This window comes from Aptenodytes patagonicus, chromosome 13, assembly GCF_965638725.1.
Source record: "Aptenodytes patagonicus chromosome 13, bAptPat1.pri.cur, whole genome shotgun sequence".
NCBI lineage: Eukaryota > Metazoa > Chordata > Aves > Sphenisciformes > Spheniscidae > Aptenodytes > Aptenodytes patagonicus.
Window position 1 is genome coordinate 5,691,213 of NC_134961.1, and position 21,705 is coordinate 5,712,917.

Below are 21,705 nucleotides of genomic sequence, written 5' to 3' on the forward strand. Positions count from 1 at the left end.
CGTCATGGACCAGCTCTTTGTCTGCAGTTGCTGATTGACGGGACAGGGATGGTGGCAGAAGAGCCGGGCTGCTCTCCGGTTAGTTTTCTCTGCCTGGCGCTCGCTGTCCCCGTCAGTTGTGTAGGACAGGGTTTCCATGACTGCCGCTTGTCGATGATTTCTTAGGCTGGGTATTAGCAGACAACAGCCCAAATTGCGCTGCTATGCTTACTGTGTCCACGGCTGTGGTCTCCCCGGTGCTTTTCCTTATCAGCGGCTGTTCATGAAGCTCCTTCACAGCAGGACCATCAGCTGCTGCAAGCCTTGATGTTACCAGTCCTTTAAATACAGCCTGTCTTACTGGTTGCATGCCCTGCTGTGGGCTTGGCTCCACGTGTCCTCAGGCTCTGCAGCCCAAACACACCGTCCAGACCTCCGCTGCGGACCTTGGCCCTCGCAAAGCCCCCAGCTGCTCCTCGCCTCGGGCTGGGTTATCGGGAACAGCTGCCAGGGATGCGGGGGATCGATCTCTCCATCTAGCTGCACGCTCCCATCCGTCAGCCCTCCACCCATCCATCATCACCCAGACATTGAAGTGTCTGGTTAAGGATGCTAACACGGTGACGCTGTAGGAGATGAGGAATAGATTCAGGCTCCTGGCTGGTGGAATTACTGCTTTCCTTCTCACCCAGGTACACCAAACCGTTCCTAGTGCTGTGGAAGTGGGTGAGTGAGTGTCCATGTGGTCCCATGCTGGGCTCTGGGGTGGCGAGGAGCCCATGGGAACATGGCTCTAGCTTTTTCATGTCTCCAGAGTGCCAGGTGGCTGTGGTCCTCCCACGTATTGCAGCCAGGTCTGACTCCCTTTGGACCAAGAGAGTTTTATGTTGCAGCAATTGGCCTGCAGGTCGTTAATGGAGGCGGCCGAGGTGGCCACCAGCCTGTCTGCTGCTGATGCCCCAGGGGGAAAATGAGCTGGGTTAAAAAAATGAGCTGGATTTAAAAAATGAGTTGGGTTTTCACCTCTCCTGGGAGTTACTGTTTGTTTCTAAACACAGCCCAGGAGAGACGGTGTCAGTCCCAGGCAGCCTTGGTCTCTGCCGCCACAGAATCACTTGCTGTGCCTTGCTCCCTGCTCTGCCAGGCTGCGAGTTGGGAGGGCCTCTGGTGCTTATGGAAACGTTTTACTGCTGATAAGTTTAGGGGCAAAAACTACAGGCTGTGAGTAAACAGCTGAGGGCAGGGAGGGGGGATGCACGGGGCACCCTGCTAGCGCCCGTGCCCCTCCAGTCCTGTCCCGGGGAGATGTTCTCCCAGGAGGGGCTGCACCTGGAGCACAGCCACTTTATTAGACACCAGAGAATCCACACAGGCAGCCTCAGTATGAGCTCACCCACGTTACGAGACATGAGAGCGCCCACATCAGAGGGTCGGCCGCTGCGACGCTGCGGGGCTGCCTGTGCTTCTAGTCCTCAATCAATCCCCAGGGATAAGGGGCAGCAGCGCTTGGGGGCCGGTCGCTTTTGGAGGAGCAGCGGCTGGCAGCTGCCGGCGTTTACAGCCCGAGGCTCCTGCTCCGGCAGCAAAACGCAGCTTGAGGGCAGACAAGCATTTCCTCCCGCCCCGCCTCGGTGGTCTCGGCAGAGACGCGGTGGTCTCGGGCTCCTGAGGAGCCACTGCTCTTGTAAAAGCGAGGCAGGGTCCTGTCTGGCTTTACAGGGGCAGCCCAATGGAGCCCCGAGCATCCCTACGGAGCAGGACCTCGTGCAGTCCTGCTGCCTCGGCAAACACCGGTGGGATGGCAGGGGCTTCCCGGCAGGTCTGGGAGAGCAGCCCTGAGGCCTCTGATGCCCAGCCCTGGTTTGGACCACGCTCGCTGATGGAGGCATTGCTCTGTTTGCCGTGAGCCAGGAGAGGGGTCGCTCACTGGGGAGAGGGGCTGGAGGTCTGGATGCCCCTCGCTCCGCCACCGCGCAGGGCTGGGCAGCGCCCGGGGGGCTCGGCCGCGAGCCGTGGAGGTGGCGGCGTGCTGGCACAGTTGGCACAGTTCTCGGGGGAGCACCACCTTGGCTGGTCGTTGACTTCCCAATTTTCAAACGTAGGAAGGAAAATCAACCTATTGCTTCCTGGAAGCACGTAAAAGTTGATGACTGGAAACAGCACAAATTAAATTAAGTACGTATTATCGTAGCTGCATCAGTGGAAAAGGCGGTGCAAGATTTACTCCCTTCCTCTACAGGGGCAAAACGAAGAGCAGGTTTCTGCTTCTGCCAGCCTCCACGCTTCAACCTCTGCTGCTCTGCTGGCCACCCGCTTCTGAGGGCTTAAGACTGTCTCGAATATATACAATGGCACATAATAACTTGGGAGCAAATAATGTAGCCTTTGAGTTCCTCTTCCCTCTTTCTGAAGCCCCGAGCCTGGGGCTTTGCAGAAATGCCCTGTCTTTGCTGCGGCTTCTCTGCCCCGCTTTGCCAGGGCTGGGTGAGTCCCTCCTGCAGTGCCCTGCCTGCTGCAGAGGCGGCGTTTTGCCCAGCCCGAGGGTCTTTTCCCCGTCGGGAAGAGAGGCTGTGGCAGCGAGACACGCTAACGTCGTGGGGCTGGGGCGTGCTGGGATGCTTGCTCATTTTTTTCCTTATGAAAAAGGCAGTTTGGGGACAAGCCAGCAGCAGGCTGTCCCCAGAGGCTGGCGTTACCCTGGGGTGTGGGGTCAGGACTGTGAGCCTTAGGACATCTGGCCTGGCTGCTGTTATTAACTGATGCCCAAGACCTGGCAGAGTCCGGCCCCTGGCTCCAGGGAGGACTTTCCTGCTTGCGAGCGCAGCTCTGCCCAGTGTGGTGGGCAGGGACGCCTGCCAAAGGTGGCTCTGCCTCGGGAGCTGCTTAATGAGAAGATTACTGAGGGTCTTTCCAACTTCTGCAAATGAGTTTTAGTTGCAAGGAGCGTATTTCTCCCTCCTCCGCAACGCTGGGCACCCAAATACCCTGGTACTGAGTGGGACCTGGGAAGCCTGACGCCCAGCAAAGCTGACATGGATGGGGCTGCTGGGTTTTGGGCTGTGCTGGAGTTGCCTGGCCCCGAGCCGAGGGCAGCGGTCGGGGTCCCGGCTGCCACTCGGCCACAGCTTTTCATGGAAATGTGCAAACTTCCTATTTTTGATCCTTGTCCTCCGTCAAATCCGGCTGGAATCGGCCGGTGGGATCGGACGTGGCTGGGGGAAGACGGGCAGACAGCTGGGCGGACAGGCAGACAGACCGTGTGATTGCTTAAGCCACATTTCCTTAGGAAGCCAGGCTAAAAATAATCAAAATCCCCTCCTTTCCCACAAACAGCTCCGTTTGCCACAAACTGATGCTTTTCCAGTGAAGAAATGTTTTGTTAGAGAATTCCCAGTTGTTCCTGCTGAAGGGAGGGAAGGAAGGAGGGAGCACCGACGCCGGGGCGAGAGACCTGAACCTGCCGGGCTGTGGATGGAGCCCCTCTATCTCCGCCCGGGCACCTCGGGCTCATCCAGCATGGGCGCTGGGAGCTGGCAATGGCTCAGCCTGGGGCACGGGGCTGAAGAAACTCCCGTATCCTCTGAGCCTTCCCTGTGCCTCCATGGCCCCTTTCTCTAGAGCTGGAGAAACAGCTTTTTTTTTTGCCTTTTTTTTTTTTTTTTGCAGCAAAGTGCGTAATCCACCCACGTCTCCCTCCTCGGTGGGGGATTTCCTTCGCCTGGGGACCAGCTGAACCACAGTGCGAGGGGAGGGGGGGGGGGACGGGCTGCTGCCCCGCTGGGCACCCAGCAGCATCCCCAGCATCCCGAAGCCTTGTTGTCCAGGCTTGGCTGGATTTCTGAGGTTTCTCCCTTATCTGTGGAGGAAACAGTTATTAGCTCCCATGTGATGGGCTGCAGATTGGGGAGAAAAGTCCTGCACATGCATGGAAGTGGCTGAGCAGGTTGTCAGGGAGAATAACCGTTTGGCAGCTGCTCCGGGGCCGCGAGCTGGGCATCGGGGCTCCTCTCCCAATTCCCTCTGCCTGGCTCCTGACGGCGTTTCGGCACATGCCGCTGGATGGGATGGCACGGAGCGGTTCGGGCTGCGTGAGCGGTGCCGGCTCACGTCACCACTGCGCTCCGGGCGAAGCTCGGCTCTGTTCTTTGCCAGGAAACAGGGCTTTTTCTGATAGCAAAAAAAAAAAAAAAGAGCTAAATTTGTTTCCCATCCTCCCCCAGGCTGTATTACAAATTTGACACAGATGGGGAATCTTTTTTGTTTCTGTGGAAAAACTGGATGCATTTTCCATCCCAACAAGAGCAGCATGACAGCATTCGACCCGAGACAAACACCAAACAAACTGTATTTCTGTTTTTTGTCGTTGACAGAGGCGGGGAAGGCAGATGAGCTCCTCTAGCTCGGAGCCGTCATGAGCTGTAGCACACGTAGCACGTGCTTTGCAGAGAGCTGGGAGCTGCTCCGGGGGGCACCGGCCGGGTGCAGCGATGGTGACCATTACAAGGGCGGTTTAGATTGAAGTTTCCCCTGTCTACCCCCAAAGCCAGGGAGGGAGGGCGCAGACTGCAGCACCGATGCAGAAACTGGGGGGATGCAGGGGTTTGGGCTGATGGATGCTGTTGCAACCTCCACTCCAGGGAAGGGGGAGACAAAAGGGTGGTTTGCTCTTGCCTGGGGGCTGTTGGGCACCATCTGGGCTTTGCTCTCCAGCCGCAGGGTGAAACCTCTCTCCTTTCAGATGCAGTTATGGCTCCCTCGCCCTGCTCGGCAGGGGAAGGTGGCGAGGAGGAGGGCTGGGCAACCCTGGCTCCATCCCTGCCTCCTTACAGGCAGCTGTCTCGAGGGGTTGGGGGGTAACTGTCGCCTTTGGATGGGTTAACCTGGGGGTAACCTGCTGCTCTGCAGAGCTGCTGCCCGCTCCAGGCCATCAGGCAGCATGCAGGCAGCGTGCAGCCATGCCTCCTGCCAGGGCTGGGCAGGCAGCAGCCCAGCGATCGCCTGCTCGAGCTGTCAAAGGCATTACAGCAGTGCTGGGGAGATGGGAACAGCTGGATCCTGCCCACAGCCCGGCCATGGCTGGGGTCCGGGGGGGGGGGGGTGGTGGTCCGCGGTCGCAGGACTGCTGCCTCAGCACATTTCTGCCCCTCCTGCCCGCACGCAGCTGCGGCATCGCTGCCTCCCTGTCCTTCCCTCCGTGGGCAGCCCCCCTGCCCCACACCTGCAGCGGCTCCCGGGGCCACGCGCCTGCGGGACATCTGCTCCCTGCCCCGAGCCCCCCGGCAGCCCCGTGGAGGGTCCCCGCGTGCCAGCCAAGAGCTGATGCTGCAGATGATGCCACTCATCTGCCAGCTATTGAACCCGGCCCAGGCACCCGCGGAGGTTTGTCTAAACTCAGGTAATTGCACCAATATGGTGCTTTTCCTCCCTCGGGCCAAACCCTACAGCTCGTGCATCACTTCGGGCTGTTTCTTGAAGCTGCTGCTTGCTCAGAGCAGAGCCGGGCTGGTCCAGCGCCACGCAGCGAGAGCAGGACTGGTGCTGCTGGCTCCCGTTACCCCCCTGTCCCCCCTCGCTGCGGGCAGCCTGGGGCACCCTCCTGCTCAGACCCCGGTGCCGGCGGCAGCTGCTGGTGATGGGTGTCCGGCACTAGAGGATTTTGATGCTGCGGGGCACAGGGTCCCCCCCATGTAGGGGCAGCATGGGGGGATGCTCCTGGCAAGCCGAGGTGTCGGCAGGCTGGGATGGAGGGTGGGGGGAGCTGGGGCAGAGCGAGGCACCAGCTCGGTTCTCCTCCATCGGAGGGCTGGGACAGCAGCGAGCAGCGGATCCCGTTCACAGGAGGATTGAGGTGCGCAGTCACCGGCAATTTTGGCGAGCCTTAGGTTCCCAAATACCTTTGTGGATCTGGCCAAGAGAGCTTAAAACTGTCACTGGAAACTGTGCTGATGGATCCCCATGGCTTCGTTGCAGACCTCAGACCTGGCTCCAGTTCACAAGCAAGGACTGATTTATGTTTTCTTAGGTAGAAATGAGACAGTTTTGGATGCGTTTCAGAGTGACTCGTGGTTAGTTTGAAGCTGAAGCTTCGAGCAGGACTCGGTGCTTGTTCAGCAGGGGAGAGCCAGACTGGGAAAGCATTTTTGCAGAAGCCTCCATGAAAGGTAGTCGATGGACTCGCCACGTGCTAGATCGGCACACGGTGATGGGAGAGGTGTTACTCCGATGGCAGGGGTCGGGCTGTCACCTCACTCGGAGCATCTTTGATTTCTAAGTCATCAGATCCAACCAGTGCAGTTTTAAACTGGACGCAGAAGGCACTGTGGGCGGGAGAATTACATTAAAATTGCTTTTGTTAAAGCAGTTGAATTTGCTTGGTTTAAAATGTGGACTTAAATTTACTTGATTTACCTTCTGGAGTAGGACCCGGGGTCCTCAGTCAGGGAGGTGCAGGGAGACCCCTGGCAGCACCATGGCAAGGGCTCTGCCTGCTGAGCGTGGTCCTGGCTCATCTTCTCCCAAAGCCACCCCGGGAGGAGCCACGAGAGGAACCTCAGCTCCCGCCCTGGGCTCAGACCCCCTCTCTTCAGCCCTGGCCGGGTCCGTGTGCCATCACGCACCATGGTGCTGGGGCAGAGGAGCTGCGTGTCCCGGGGGCACCCCGGGGAGGGAGTTTTTCTTGATCCCTTCTGCCAGTAGCATTTTCCGCTGGCTGTCCAGTTTGGAGCCCGGGCCAGCTCTCCCTTCCCCCCAACCCTCTTCATTCATGGGGGAGACACGATACCTGGTGCAGTGCTTGGGTACACTGGTTCAGAGGTAACCTCTGGTGAGTTTATGTGTCGGACCATGGGGGTTTATGGCCAATCCATTACTCTAAAATGCATTAATTGCTTTCTAAAGAGCACCCGACCCTTGGTGATGCCAGCAGAACCTGGTGGCCCTGCCACATGGCTTCCGATCCCAGCTCTCCTCCGGGAACCAGAAAGTGCAAAGTTCCCATTTTTGTCCATTTAAAAGAGGAGGAAAGGTAAAAAAGACTTGAAAATGTTGGAATGAGTTATGTTAAAAGTTGTGAGGCTGGGGGGATCTCTTCTCTTCCCCAAAAGCTGCTGGGGGGTCCCTTCCTCGCCCCCCAGCCCGGTGGGATGGCTGTGCAGGAGGTGCGGATGGAGGATGGAGAAGAGCATGGCAAAGGGCTCTCTCCTCCCCGGAGCATGAGCCGGAGGGGGACAGCCAGCCCTGCCGGCGGTGGCCTCAGAGCGGCCATCTGGAGAGCCCGGCAGCCCCTTCCCCATCGCTTTGCGAGGGTCCGGGCCGGGGCTGGCCGAGGCGGCGGGGCCAGCCCCATACTGAGATCAAATAAACACAAATACACTGAAATTATTCATGGCTCTGGGGACTTGTCTCGATGCCTCGTCAGCATCTGCTAATCAAATCAAAGCAGCTGTCAATTCGCCGGCAGCGGGAAGGTCTCGCTCTGGCAGACATGTGTGGATTCCTCCTTTCTTCCTCCCTCACGCGGGCTCCTGCTGCTCCTGCACCTGCGGCGGGGCTGGGACCGGGGTGTTCCACGTGGGGCTCCTGCCCATGTGCCCTCCCCAGGGCAGGCAGGGCTGGGCAGGGCTGCCCCGGCTGCTGGGGATGCCCCTCGCCTGCACCCCATGATCCAGACAAGGAGGGATCCCAGGGACCCATCACCGCAGAGGGCAGTGCAGGTCCTGCCACTGGCACCGAACCCTGGCTAATTAGTCTGAGCTAATTAGCTGAGAGCCTGTGGCTTGGGCTGGCACCGCTCATGGGCTGGGACCGCCTGCAGCCACTCTGCCCCAGGACGTGGCACCGCGTGGCTGCAGGGGGATGGATGCACTTGAAATATTGGAGGATTTTGCCTCAAATTTGAGTATTGCAGCTCTGCGGCGTGGCGGGCGCTGGCGTGCAGCAGTCCGAGGCCCTGCAGGCAACTGCAGAATTATAGATGACTCTTTTTTTAATGTGCCCTCCCAAAAGCAGCAGACGCTGCCGTGCCGTGCATGGGGTTAAGCCGTGGGAGAGAAAAACACCGTCTGCCCATGGGCACAGAGGTGCTCGGGGAAAACTTGCTCGTGCATTGCAGAGGCTGCATGGGGAAACCCCTGCATCTGAGGAGCTGCCAGGGCGGAGGCGAGTGCGGCTGCGGTGCTGGGTGCACGGTGGGTGCTCTGCTTTTCCATCCCTGGAGCATCCAGACGGGATCTGGCCATAGTTTGGCTGCGTGGGGTGAGGTGGAGTCGCAAGGGTGAGGGCGGAGGTGGTGCTGCGGTGTTGCACCGCTCATGCCATGACCTGAGAGACCTTGATGTCCTTGTGCTTTCTCATTTGTCTCTTAGGAACTGCTTCTTAACTAGAGTCGTTTTCCTTTTGCCTGCTCGAGCATCAGGAAGTGAAAGAATTCCCATTTCTGCTGGCCACGTAACTTTAAACCTGAAAAAAATGCTATTTTGTGGACTTTTTACGTCCTTCCTGTGCTCTCCTCGGTCTAGGTAGGAAACCAGGAACGATCAGCCCGTTGCTGCAAGAGGATAATTTAGTGAAAACCAATATGTGTATTTTTTAGTTGTAATTGAAAACAAAGACCTTAGACATACTTATAGTGATCTCAGGGATTTTTTTTCTATTTTTGTTCTATTTTTTTCAAACAGCAATAAATTTTGCATCTGAGCAGCCTGCCAGAAGCGCGCTGCCTGCCTGGAGTGCTCAGGCTGGGGACAACTGGTCCGTAAAAAATAGCTGGCCATTGGAAGTATATAAGTATGCGTTAATCGCGTTACGCCCGTCCGAGTGGCGTGTGCCTTCTCGGCACAGCATTGCAATTGCCTGGGTTAGCAGGGTGCTCTCCCAGAGCAGCGGACATGGGGCCCTTCCCCTCCCCAGGCTGTCGTGCTGCAGTGATGCAGAGCCCCCAGCCTGGCAGCCCCATGCAGCTTTAAGAGCAAATTTTCCTTATTTACTGGAGCGCCCAAGGATCCCAGTTATCAGAGGTACAAAATTTGTCACCGGTGCCTCTACTCCGGTTGCAGAAGAGCATAATTTGTGTTTCACTGCGTTCAGACAGCAAGCCAGGTCATAAAACACAAGATGCATGGCGAGGGGAGAGAGTATTTAAAAGGCTGATTCCGCTGAAAGGTGTAATAATCTGCTGGATTACTTGCCACGGTAGCTGCAGGAAAATTTACTGCCTTGGAAAGAGATTATCAGCAGCCGCTGCTGCCAGCAGATTTCTTCCTTTTCTTTTATAAGAGGAAGGAAGCTTTTAATTGAATTCCTGCTGCTTGTGCCTGCGAGCGGTGCTCTCCCCCCGCAGCCAAACCGCCGCATCAGTTCTCACAAGTTGGAAGGGAAAAAAACGATCCCGACTATGCCAATTTTTATCCTTATCTCCCTTCTCAGGTGTGAGAGGGAAATTCAAGCCTGTGTTTGAATTATGCTGGTGTGAGCTTACACGTGACCAGCGCCTTCCTTGCTTGGAGCCTGAAGGTGCTGAGCTGGTGGGGGGAGGTCGGATCTTCCTGCAGGGGCTGGGTCTTGCTCCGGAGGCATGAAGAGGAGAGGAGGTTTGTTCCTGGGCAGCCCCATGCCTTGCTCCCAGGCAGCCCCTACCTCCTTCCCCGGTCCAGGGCTCCAGGAGCATCTCACCAAGCCCCAGCTGCAGGAACAGTCTTTGCACGGATGGCACCGGGGCTACCTCCGCTGCGAGCTGAGCAGAGACCCCAACCCCGAGCATCCCTTCCCGCAAGCGGGGACAAAACCCGAGCGTCTGCATCCCTCCATCCTGGTCCCTGGCAGAGAACGGAGCCGGAGCACCTTCCCGAGCTGGAGCTCAGGGCCACTTGTGTGCTGAGTTTGCAAGTCCTTCTGCAGTGCCCCCAACCATATGCTGGAGGGACCGGACCGGGGCTTGGCGGGGGCGTGCGGGGGGGTTGGTTTTGTTTGATTTCATTCCCCTGGAAGGGAGGAGGGCGGTGGCAGGCCGGGGCAGCTAACCCCTTTAATTGTGTGCAATGAAGGCTGACAGTGCCGAGGCGCAGCCTTTAAAAGGGGTACTGAACCTTTAATTCCTGAATAAATCATCTCCAGTCTGTTGCTCCTTCATCTGCAAGCTGTTTGGGCGCGGGTACGTATTCACTGCTGGGAAGGGTCATTTGGAGATCAGAGCCCTCGATTGACCCGGGTCACAGGCAAGACACCTGCCACAGGCTGTCCCCGCGCCCCCGGGGCCGCTGGGACTCGGGAATCAAAGGGACACCGGGGAGCCAGCAGCGGGAAGAGGGTTTCTAATTGCTGCCACGCAGACGCGCTTCATTCCAGAGGGATGGAGAGGGCTCTGCGCGCCCGCTGCAGTCCTGCCCTCGTCTTAACACCGGCCCCAATCCAGCATCCCAGCAAGGCTGGGCACGTGTCAGAGCCCACGCTTTCTGTAGGGTTTCGGGGGATTCACGTAGCTATTTCGTTTCTCACCTGTTTTAACCCAAGCAGTGGGTTCAGCTGCTTTTTCACTAATGGTTGTTCAAAATACAGCTTTGCTTGCTGCAAGCAAAATATTGCTCCTGGGAACATGAGGTTGGTTTTGCTTCAGGTCCTCCTCCTGCAGTTGAGGGCTGCAGGCGGCACTGTCCTGCTGTTATTCTGTCTCTGGGTGAGCTTTGAGGTAGCAAATGTCCCCGTGGACTGTGGGGTGCCCGATGCTCACTGCTGCAGCCGTGGGTGATGACTCCAGCGGTGAGCAGGAGTCCCAGGGTGGCCGTGGCTTTGTGCCTTGGCCAAGGGGCACCGCCTTCAGCAAGAGCACAGGGGGGGACCTGAGCGGTGCTGGCTGTGATGGGTCCCTGGCAGATGTCAACAGGGAGTTCAGCTGCTCTGCATTTTTGGGGTAACCCCATGCAGTGTAGCTCCACAGGGGAGAATGGTGAGGAGGGACCATCTCTGAATCCCCTCGATGCTGACAGAGGCCAAGCAGCCTCTTCCTCCAGCACTGTCGCTCCCGAGCAGGGAAGGAGCTGTGCCCTTATTAACTCTGGTTTCTGCTCTTCATAATCGTATGCTGTTACGTGCATTTACTGGGAGCCCTTTGGCCTTAACGACCCTGCTGGAATAACCATGCAAAGAAAAAACCTTCAGGGCCTTGAGCTGCCCGTAATTGCAACCCCCAGCCATAAACATGAGCACGATTGCGATGCAAATGCTGGGCAGCGGAGGGGAGAGGGTCTGGGTCCGTGTGGGAGCAGGAGTGGGTGCAGGGGGCTGCAGCTGCCCTGCGGTGTTGGGGGGGAACGGCCTTTTTCTCGCCTTCCTGCCAGGGCTCGGGACTTGAGGTGCAGAGGTTTGGAGAGATGGACAAAGCAGCCATGGTTTCCCAAATCACCCCAGTTCTTCCCAGGGTTAATGACTGGGTGTCGGGTGACCTGTGAAAGCAGCCACTCCATTAGAAATGCTGACGGGCTTCTCCCCTTTCTGTGCTCTACATCCCCCAGGTCTTGATGCTAAATAGGTCGGAAAGCCAAACGCGAAACTCTCCGGCTCCTGGCCCTTCCCAGAGCCCCCCAACAGACCCCGTTGCTGCCTCCTCCTGCTTTGCAGCCCGTGCCCTTCACAGGACGAAGCAGCCGGGTTCTGCAGCCAGCGAGGGAGCCCCTCAGGAAGGGTCTGCGGGGGCTTGGACCCCGCAGGGAGCAGCCCTGCCCGGCGGCACCACCCAGCCCATCGCATCTCCCTTCTCCCCTGAGCTGGCTGAATCCCAGCCCAGGGACCCCGTCCCCCGCGGTCTGGTGGTGGGAGAGTTCTGGGGTCCTCTGTGTTGGCTGGAGACCCTCCAGTCGTGGTCCTGGGCCCCGGCGAGGGGCTGCTCGGGGGCAGGAGGAGACGCTTGGGGCTGCGCAGGGATGCTCCGGCTGGGAGCGGGGCTGAGGCAGGACCTGGCAAACCTCCGTGATGTTTCATGTATCAAACTGTAATTAGGAGCAAAGGGCAGGGGGGTGCAAAGGAGCATTAATAAATTATCTTCCTTGTTGTTAATTGACGTGTCTCAGAGTCAGCCGATCGTTGAGCCGAGGGCTTGGCTCACCTTCCAGGCGCATCACAGGCTCGTTACTGCCATCATTAGCATATTCAGGTTTCCCTGCTTAAAGCCAATTAGCTCCTGGCCAGGCCTGATTGGGAAGCCGTGGCCTCATTTGCACATTTTTGAATCGGTGAAAGAATCAAAAATAATGGAGGCAGGCCTGGGATGGAAAGCGCCTGGGGGGCTCTGCCTGCTCGGGGGGGGGTGCTGGCAGGACCCGCTGCCTCCTCCGAAGGGGCAGCGGGGAAGGAGAGGGGGAAGATCACAGTAATTAGGAATAGAAAGGAACATGGCCTAATTTGCTCCCAAGCGGCTTGCTGGCGAGTTCAGCCTTCCCTGCCTTGCGCTGAGGTTCAACAGATGCCCCGGTGCTTCCTCCGGGAAGAGGAGGTGATGGAGGGGACTGGGGTGGGGGGTAAGCGTGGCTGCCCACGCATGCCCCCCACCCCGCTTTGGGGAATGGGGGGTCCGGCGTGCCCCCCGGCAGCTGGGGTCTCCTTGGCAGAGCCGGGAGCAGGGACACAAGGCTGGATCTGTCCCTCCCAACATTCTATCCCCCTCGCTGCTTTCTCGCTCCCTGCTTCCCAGCAAAGGTGCTGCTATTTTAGCTGCCTTGAAGGAAAAGGCTGGTATCTTAAAGTCTGCGTAACTGGTTCCAGTTTAACAACTTCATAGCTGCTGTGCGGCCACAAAGGCAGCCTTGTCCCGCTGGGTGAGATAAGCCTGTTGGGGCGATTCATATGCAGATCCGGGTGGTACCGGGTGTCTGCTGGGAGAGGATAAATCTGTCCCAAGCCTTGTCCCCCTCTCCTGGTTCCAAACTGTTTTACATTTACACAAAAAAGGTTCTGTCCTCCATTGAGCCTGGTCCCGGGCAGCCTGTCACCCCCGCCTTTGAGAGAGGAGGTCCCCTGGAACCGCAGCTGGACGCCACTGGGTGCCCCCTGCCCAGACAAGGCTGGGCTGGGGTGGGCTAGCGGAGCCGTCACCGGCGCTAAGCTGGGCCGTCCCGGCCGCCCTGCAGAAAGCTCTCAACCGTATCCCCTCCGGCAGAAATCCCCTTGCCTTTCACTTGCTTTTGTCAGGGGCTTTTTTTGTCAGTGCTCGTTTTTTGTAATAATAATGGAGAGGGTTTTCCCCCCCCTCCTTTTCTCTTCCACTTTTGGTGATAACATAGAACCTGCAAGCCCTGATTGGGAGGGCACCCATCACTCACGCCTGTGGTTTATCTTGGGTTTCGGGGCCTCCCTTCACGCTCCTAGCACAGGTTGGACCCGCATCCGTGCTAAAGATACTGCCTGGCATTTTTGGGGTGGGATGAATCGTGGGCAGAGCCTGCCCCGCACGTGAAGCTGCCGTGCGAGCGGCCGGTGTGGGTGCTAATGCAGGGATGCTCTTGGTCTGGAGACTTATTTATCAGCGAGGTTGTCCTCCAACGGGCTCATCCATTACTTTATGCTCTCAGCTCGGTACTGGGAGGAGTTCTCCTTCGTCTGCAACAAAATTATCCCGGAGCTGAGGAATCACGAACCAATTAACCCTGGAAAATTATGTCAGCCAGGTTTTTGAAGTCTGCTTTGATTACCTGCCTGCTATGGCTGTTAATCTGTATTTAATGCAGCTTTCTGCATTTTTATCAGGGCTGGAAGTTATTGTACCTTGCTACCTCAACAGAGGAGGTAATTAATCTAAACGAGGGCCCCCGGGAGCACGGCCGTAATCTGCAATTTCCCATTGACTATAATAGAGGGATCATCCCGGAGAGGTCCGGCAGCCCTTGGAAATGCACCTTGGCTGAGAGCAATTAGGGGATGTTACAGACGTGAGCTTGTTGGCTCAGCCCCTCGGTGACTGGTAACCGCAGCCCCGGGGCTGCGGCTGGCTGCCCGTGCAGGGCACGATGTGGTACAGCAGCGATCGCACAGCCTCCGAGCGAACGGGTACCGCAGCTTGGAGGGTGGGAGGAGGATGGGGATGGGTCACTGGGGTGGATGGAAAGGAGAACTTGGTAAAATGATGAGCAGAGGCTCTGAAGTAGGCGATGACATTTTCCATCCGTCTCCGTGATTTTGCTGTTTTCTTTAAACGTTAACAGTTTCACATGTTGAATATCTCTACGTAGGAAACCCCATTTCTGATGCCTCTGAAATGCCAGTTGTTTTACTACTTATTAAAAATTGAAATTTATCAGCTTAATAGAAAGGTAAAAGAGTTTTATCCCTCCTCCTGGGCACACAGTCCTCTCTTAAAATACAAATTCCCTCCAAGGCTGCCCGGGTGCTCCCCCATTGCAGTGTCATGTACCTGTAGGTAATGCTTAGGTTTTCTTTAGGTCAGTAAGAATTAACTGTAAATTTAATTAAAGTTTCCAATGCTTGAGCTAAAGTGGAGCATAACAGAAACCTGGTCTGCTCTTTGCCAGTTTAAGCCAGGTCTGGAGGGAGGCAGGGGTTATCAATAATTAACTGGGGTAATTTAGGGGAAAGTATTAGGGAGTTAATGAAAATGTGAAATAGCATGATTATCTTGCAAGTAGTTGGGAGTGATTGAGCTGCTGAGGAAGAGGAGGTGTTGCACAATTAACTGCTCGGATGCTGCCGTTCCCGATGCGGTCCCGGGATGATGTTGAGACCCAGCTCCTCTGCCACCGTCCTGATCCCAGCGGCCGGTGGCTCCGCATTAACCGAGTGTGGGATCGAGGGTTTAAAACCAAGTCAGCGGCGCCCAGCCCACGGGGGTTCGTGCGCCTTTCGTTCCTGTTGGAAACAAAGCTGTAGATGTGTTGGACCCTGTCCGAGCGTCCGCCTAAGTGCTAGCTTGCAGAGCTTACGGCTCTGATGGACCAGCCTTGGGGGGGAGGTTTGCATGGGACATCGCTGCCCCATTGCAGTCCCCGGGGCGGGGGGGACCAAGTACGTGGCTGTGCTGGTGGGGGGGAAGGTCTGTGCGCCCCGTCACAGCTCACAGGCACGGGAGCCGCTCGCCGCTGCTTCGGCGGTACCTGTGCAAACAGCGTTGGGAATCCCTGCCCCAACATGGGCTTTTATTAAAAAGCCTATTTTAATTAAATTTTAATTAATCTTAGGATGGTGTGGTTAATTAAAGTTGGTGCTGCTCCTGTGTGCTGAGAAGCCCTTGGTCAGCAGGACTGGTTTTCTGCTGGTTAAAATCTCAGAGCCCTCCGAGTGATATGGCCATTGCCGGGAGGGGCTCAGCACCCCGCGCGTGTGGGGAAGGTGCTGGTACGGCTGGGTGCAGGTCTCCTGGGCTGCGTACGGTGAGTGGGGTCCTGGGGGGTCCTGGGGATCCCCCTGCCCCACAGACCCCTCAGGGACAGCCTCTGCACCATGGGGCTCAGCCTGGCCCTTGCTGTCCCTCTGCAAAAAGGAAGAGGGGAGGTAAAATGGCTTTTGTTAAAATATTTTAGCAAAACCTTTGCTGGGGCATCCAAACTCACGTCGTTCTTCGTGGTCTCCGCATCAGTGCTCTCAGAGAGCACCACTGTTGCAGGGGTGGCTCACGGGTTTCCTCTTTGGTTTATGTTCTCGGGTACACCGCGATGGCAACTGCAGCAAACCCAAACCATCGTGTTTTACGAAAGCTGAGCACAACCATGAATTCCTGAGCTCAGGTACAGTCGATGCTGGTTTGTGGAGCACAGGCTGAGAAAAGCGATATTTCGGTTTCATGTGGGCTCTCCAGGCTCTCAGATCACGTCACCCCAAGCGTTCTCTGTTTGATAATAAACATTTTATTGCCCATTGAGGAGAGTGACTGTTTTGGGTCTTAAGCCCATGTTTGCTGAGAGAGTGTTTTGGGCGTGTGAGCAGCGGGAGGAAGGAGCCGTTTTGCTGTGCAGAAATCCCAGTGGCATCCGGGGAAGCGCTGCAGCGCAGCAGAAATGCCTCAACAAGTCGCCCAGAGAAGCTGCGTGAAGCAGCCTGGCAAACCTTACGGCAGGTTTCTGAACGCAATTAGAGTTAAACATGCTTTGCTGGCTTGGCTCGGGGCAGGGAGGCCCAAGCAGCAGGTTGGAGGTGTGTGAACGGAGGCGTTCGGAGACGTGCGGTTGGTTTTTGCTTGGCTCCAGGCAAGGACAGCAGGGAGGGGACGGGGCGAGGGGTGCAAGGACCTGATCCTGGTTTGGGAGGGCACTTTCCAGCGGGAGCCCCAGCAGTCAGCCCCTCCGGTGAGCACGGTTATTTGGGGCAGGGGGGGGAAGGTGCTGAAAAGGTTGGGGAAAGCACCCATTGCTGCCCCCAGGACGCATGTACCCCTGAAGGGCATCCCTCCTGCCCAGGCACTGCTGGTGCCAAACAGGGGGGCCGGGCTGCTTGGCAGTGATGCCGGGGACGAGAAGTGGCTCTGAAAACGCTGGCACTGTCCAAAAAAAAAAAAAAAAAGAGGGAAAAAAAAAGCCACAAGTGGCTTTTGCCTCTTGTTTGGGGGAGGGAGTTGTGCAGGGCCCAGCATCCCTCACAAGTGCTTTTAATAAAGTGTTCTTTCCTACGTCCAGGGGAAAAAAACCCAAAACCTCAAGCCTTTTCCCATTACATAAGGAACAGATGCTGCTGGGCAGAGCCCTGGCTTCCCCACAGCACAGCCCTGGCTGCTGCTTGGCCTGTCCCCTCCCGCCTCGGGGACCCCGCTCCCCCGCCAGGCACAACCCTCCGGTGCCGCCGCTCCGAGCAGCGGGATGGGGATCCCTGAAACACCCCGTCCTGCCCCGAAGTGCTGCTGCCAAGAGCTGGCCCCGCTGTGGGACCCAGCCGCAGCCCGGCAGGAAGCTCCATCCTCACCCTCCTGCTCTGCCAGCGTTCCCGCGGGGATCCCCCGAGCAGGGTTTTGGAGCTCTCCCTGCCCTTGCCTGGGTTGGCCTGGGCTCAAACAAGTGATGTTAAAAAAACCTGCCCCTGCCTGGGTGAGGGAGGAGAGGAGTACAGGGGCAGGTGGGGGAAGCTCCTCTCCTTTCCAGTGAGCCCCAAGGGACACGGGGTGGAGCAGCCCCAGGGGTGCAGGGGAGACCCCAGGGGGAACCTCAAGTTTTAAAACCAGAATTCTTCCAGGTTCAGGCAAAAAGGAAAGTCCTTGTAGGAAAGAGTCTGTCCAGTCCCAACTCTCTCCTTTCAGTTAAGTGAAATGTCTCGGTTAGGCTTGATTTTTTTTGCTTTATTTTATCCCTTGTCGTAGTTAATATTCGGGTATCGGTACTTTTTCCAAGAGACTTCCTGATCCCTGGAGCTCGTCCTGGGATGCCTCTGGGAGCAGCTCGGGTTGGATCCCCGTGCGTTTGCTGACCCATACAAGTGATCTTGTGTCAGGATGGTGGATGTTTGTTGGCTGGATGAATGTAGGCACCTACACAGCAGCTCCTACACAAGCCGTGTCATTGCTTGGTGCCTCAGTTTCCCGTTGTAAACCAGCGCTTGCCTGCTGGGTTAAGTGCTCTGCTAAGAAAAGTCCTAGGTGGGAGCAAAGGACATGCTTATTCTGTATTTGTGTTACAGGTATTTCTGCGTGCACACAGACATGTAGTTTTTATTTCAGAAGAACTATTGAAGTGGTTTGGTCATTTCCCAAAGCATTAAGCAAACCCCTGAAAGCCTCGCATCCCCTCCCTGCGGAAAAGCAGCCTCCTGCTCGGGAGAGACGCAGTGCAAGGAGAGCCGCCCAGGTCGGGTGGATGGCAGGGCTGAGCCCCTGGCACTGGAGCAGGACGCTGCTGTGCTCCGAGCAGAATGAGTTTCCAGCCCAGGGCTTTCAGCAAGAGACTCCTGTGTTTTACGTGGCCGGGGAAGGGGAGCGTGCATGTCATCACCCCGAGCACGATGGAGGGAATGGGGAGCGTGGCTTGTGACAGCATGGAGGAAATGAAGCCGTTTCAAGCCCAGATGAGCCCCATGAAGAGCGAGCTCCATCTCTGCGTCCACGTGGGGTCCGTCGGTGCGGGGTGCCGTGGGAGTGAGCTGGTGGGACATGGCTGGGATGCAGCAGCAAGAGCTGCCGGTCCCCTGGCACATCTGCACTGTCTGCCAGCAAGGGAAACCATGGGGAGCAGCAGCAGCTCGGGGTGGCATTGCGTGTCGGGGAGCCACGCTGGGGGCTGTGCCCATGGGGACCTGCAAGCTGCCTCCCAGCTGGCCCCGCAGTCTCTGCTCAGGGGGCTCCGCCGTTGGGGAAACCAAGTCCCCTCTTCACCGGGATGGCCAGAGGGGACGTGTCCACCCCCAAGAAGGAGGGGGACGTGAAGGGCTCTGGGGGATATGAGGGGCTCTGGGGCAGGTGCCTGTGCTGGTGGCAGGGGAGACCCGTTCTGCAGCCCCTGGCTCTCCTCATAGGGTGACATGCCTGAGTAATTTCTCCGGCAATTAATGCCTCATTAAAGTGCACAAGGGAACAATCAGAGCAGTGAATTTTACACAGCACAATGGCTCGGTCCTGAGAGGTTTTCTGCCTTTTTTTTTTTTAAAAAAAAGAAACAGTCTTTTTCTGGCCTTAACTGCTTGCTGTCTGGAGGCGGAGGAGGTGGGAGCCTTGGTGGGCATCTCCATCCCCAGCCGCCGCTTGGGCTTAGCCCCTGCGGGTGCACACCCCTGTGATGAGATTTTCCTCTTTGCAACCCTACGTGGCGAGTCGGCACCTCCAGGACATGTAATCTGTCTGGAGGCCGGGATGAAAACCAGCCCCATCCCAAAATGTGCATCGAGATGCCAGTCGCCACCACTGAAACTCACTGGGGTAGAGGAGGAGGGGGCAGGAGGGATGTCCGGGGCTGGGAAGGTGGTCGCGGGGGACCTCTGAGGGGGACCGACAGCCTGCAAGTGCCCTCTGGATGGTGCTGCTGGCAGGGCAGAGTGACAGGGGAGTCCCTTCCCAGGGACAGACCCTGGGGGGGATGAGACAAGGTGAGCAGAAAGGAGCAACCCGGGCAAAGGGGCTCCTAGGAGGGCTTTTGAAGACGAGGAGGTGACCGGTGGGGTGTGACAAGGCACTGTCCCTGGCTGGCAGGAGGGGAAGGAGAGAGGAGGTTGTGGCTGGGGAGCCCCGTGGCATTTCTGGCCGGGTTTTGGGGCTTGCTGCCACTCGTACCTGTCGTGGTGTCAGGTCGGAGCAGCCGTGCCTTGAGCCCTGACCGTGTCCCTTTCTCTCCCCAGGAGCCTGATGCCGCGGACGCTGGAGGGGCAGATCACGATGGAGAAGACCCCCAGCTACTTCGTCACCAAGGAGGCTCCCCGGCGCATCTACAACATGTCCCGGGACACGAAGCTGATCGTGGTGGTGCGCAACCCCGTCACCCGCGCCATCTCGGACTACACGCAGACGCTTTCCAAGAACCCCACCATCCCCAGCTTCCAGGCCCTGGCCTTCAAAAATGTCAGCACGGGACTGATCGACACGAGCTGGAGCGCGGTGAGGATCGGGATCTACGCCAAGCATCTGGACAACTGGCTGCAGTACTTCCCCCTCTCCAAATTCCTCTTCGTCAGTGGGGAGAGGCTCGTCAGCGACCCGGCCGGGGAGATGGGCCGTGTCCAGGACTTTCTGGGTCTCAAGAGGGTGGTGACGGACAAACATTTCTATTTTAATGAGACCAAGGGCTTTCCCTGCCTGAAGAAGCCGGAGGGCGGCAGCAAGCCCCGCTGCCTGGGGAAATCCAAGGGGCGGCCGCACCCCAAAATTGACGTGCAGGTGGTCCAGCGCCTGCGGGAGTTTTACAGACCCTTCAACATGAAGTTTTATCAGATGACAGGGCAGGACTTCGGGTGGGACTGAGCCATCCACGGACCACGCTGCCGTGCTGGGACCTGGTCTGCCCAGCAGTGTGCAGAGCCAGGACTGCGGTCCAGGGATGCTCGTGGCTGCCGTGGTCCTGGGATGCCTGTGGCCGCCCTGCCAGCAACCTCCTCCCTTCGTTCTAATTTATATCGGACCTTTTCCGGCGAGAAACGGACCCTTCTGGAGTAGAGAGAAATATTTAAGAAATAAAACCACAGATGACCCCTCTCCCCTCCCTGACCAGATTAAATATTCTTCCATATAAATCTTGCTAATCTATATTAACTGTGACCGTTCTCGGTGGCGAGTGGGAGCATGTGAGTGCGTGGGGGTGTGCGTGTGCATGCGTGGGGATGACGGCTCTGCCATCCACAATAAAAGCTTTGGAAACCAGTTGGCCTCTGGGGCTCGTGGCCAGTGGGTTTTTGCTAGAGCAAATTCCGGCGCTGAGCGCAGGCAGCGGCTGCCGTCAGGCGGTGCGTGAGGCCAGCCGAGCAGCAGACCCCAAGCGTGGGGTACGTTTTGCAGACAGAAAATAGTCTGCAGGAATTTCCTAGTTAAGAAAAACAATTAACGGCAGTAGTTTTGAATAAATGCCAGATCCGGAGTTAGGGAGAGGGAGTTGTGTATCACATACCTTCTTATGTTCTTCGAGTAACCCAGATGATAAAGCAGGGCATTTCTAACCCTTAGGATGAAAATCCCTGCTTCCCCCGAATTCACCCAAGCAGAGCAAACAAAAGCCCCAAACTCTGACCTTTCAGTTCAATAATCTCAATAGATTTTCAAATCTGCAGCCATAGAGGGCCATCATGGGAGGCTGCAGAAATTAGTTTAATCTGAATTAACTAGTTTTCCCTTAATTAAAGATGGGGAAAACATTTAATTAACCTCTAATATCTTATTAGTGACTTGTATTTGTCTCTTTAATGAGCTCATTATGTGTTTTCAAGGGCCCTCAGGCCCCTCATTGTTTGCAAATATGCTTTGGCTGCGGTTTCTTCCAACCTGCTGCGTCCCAAAGCTGACCGTCCTGTCCCGCCAGGCGTGCCCTGCCAGGCGTGCCATCGCCTCCCCTCCTCGCTGCTGCTGTCCGGGGGTGATGGAGGTGGCAGGTACCGCTTCTCTTGGGATGCACACCGGGCGCTGGCCCCTTTCATCCCAGCTCCGGGGCGGTTTTACACCGGCACATTGTGCTTTGCCCCGCACAGCTCTCCCCGCTCCTGTGTCCCGGCTGCTGGCACCTGCTTTGTGCCCCTTGGAGGTGACACGTATTTTCTGTACCGATGCTCTGGGCTGTAGCTGAGGTTAAGCACGTTTGCCCTGTTCAGCCCTTGGGCTCGTCTGGTCGCTGCTGGGACAAGTGACACGCGCGGTGACAGGCTTAACGTGATGTTGGAGTTAAATGCAAACAGTTGCCTGTTTCTGCATGGGGAGCGGGACATCGTGGTGTCGGTCCATGCTGAGCATGTGTGAGCGGCACTGGGGACAGACGCAGACACCGCCGGTACGGTGCCAGAGCCTGGGGGCTTTGTGGCCGGTGTTAAGAAACTGGGATATTGTAAAAGAATAGTAAGAAGAGATGAAATCTGGACTGGTTTTCTGCTGGTTAAAATCCCAGAGCCCTCCGAGTGATGTGGCCATTGCCGGGAGGGGCTCAGCACCCCGCGCCCAGTGCGGGGTCCCCCCGGCCGCGTCCCCCTGGGACTGCAAGTGCCCCGTCCGCCGACCCGCTGGGGGTTGGATGTCGGAGCGGCTGGAGCCTGTTGTCAGCCTCGCTGGCAGCTCCGCATGATGGACTGCGCTCTGCTTGTTTAGGTTTTGTTTCCAGCCACGACATTCGACCAAATTATTCTCCA

General features: G+C 57.2%; 1 protein-coding gene across 1 annotated transcript in view; it reads left to right on the plus strand.

Moving 5' to 3' along the window:
• HS3ST6 (heparan sulfate-glucosamine 3-sulfotransferase 6) overlaps positions 1-20,239 on the plus strand; it is a 41,110-nt gene extending 20,871 nt beyond the window's left edge. The window contains exon 2 of the mRNA XM_076350741.1: positions 19,225-20,239. Within this exon, the coding sequence (XP_076206856.1) occupies positions 19,225-19,843 (619 nt within the window). The 3' untranslated portion in view covers positions 19,844-20,239. The remainder of the gene's footprint in view (positions 1-19,224) is intronic.
• The last annotated feature ends 1,466 nt before the right edge of the window (positions 20,240-21,705 follow it).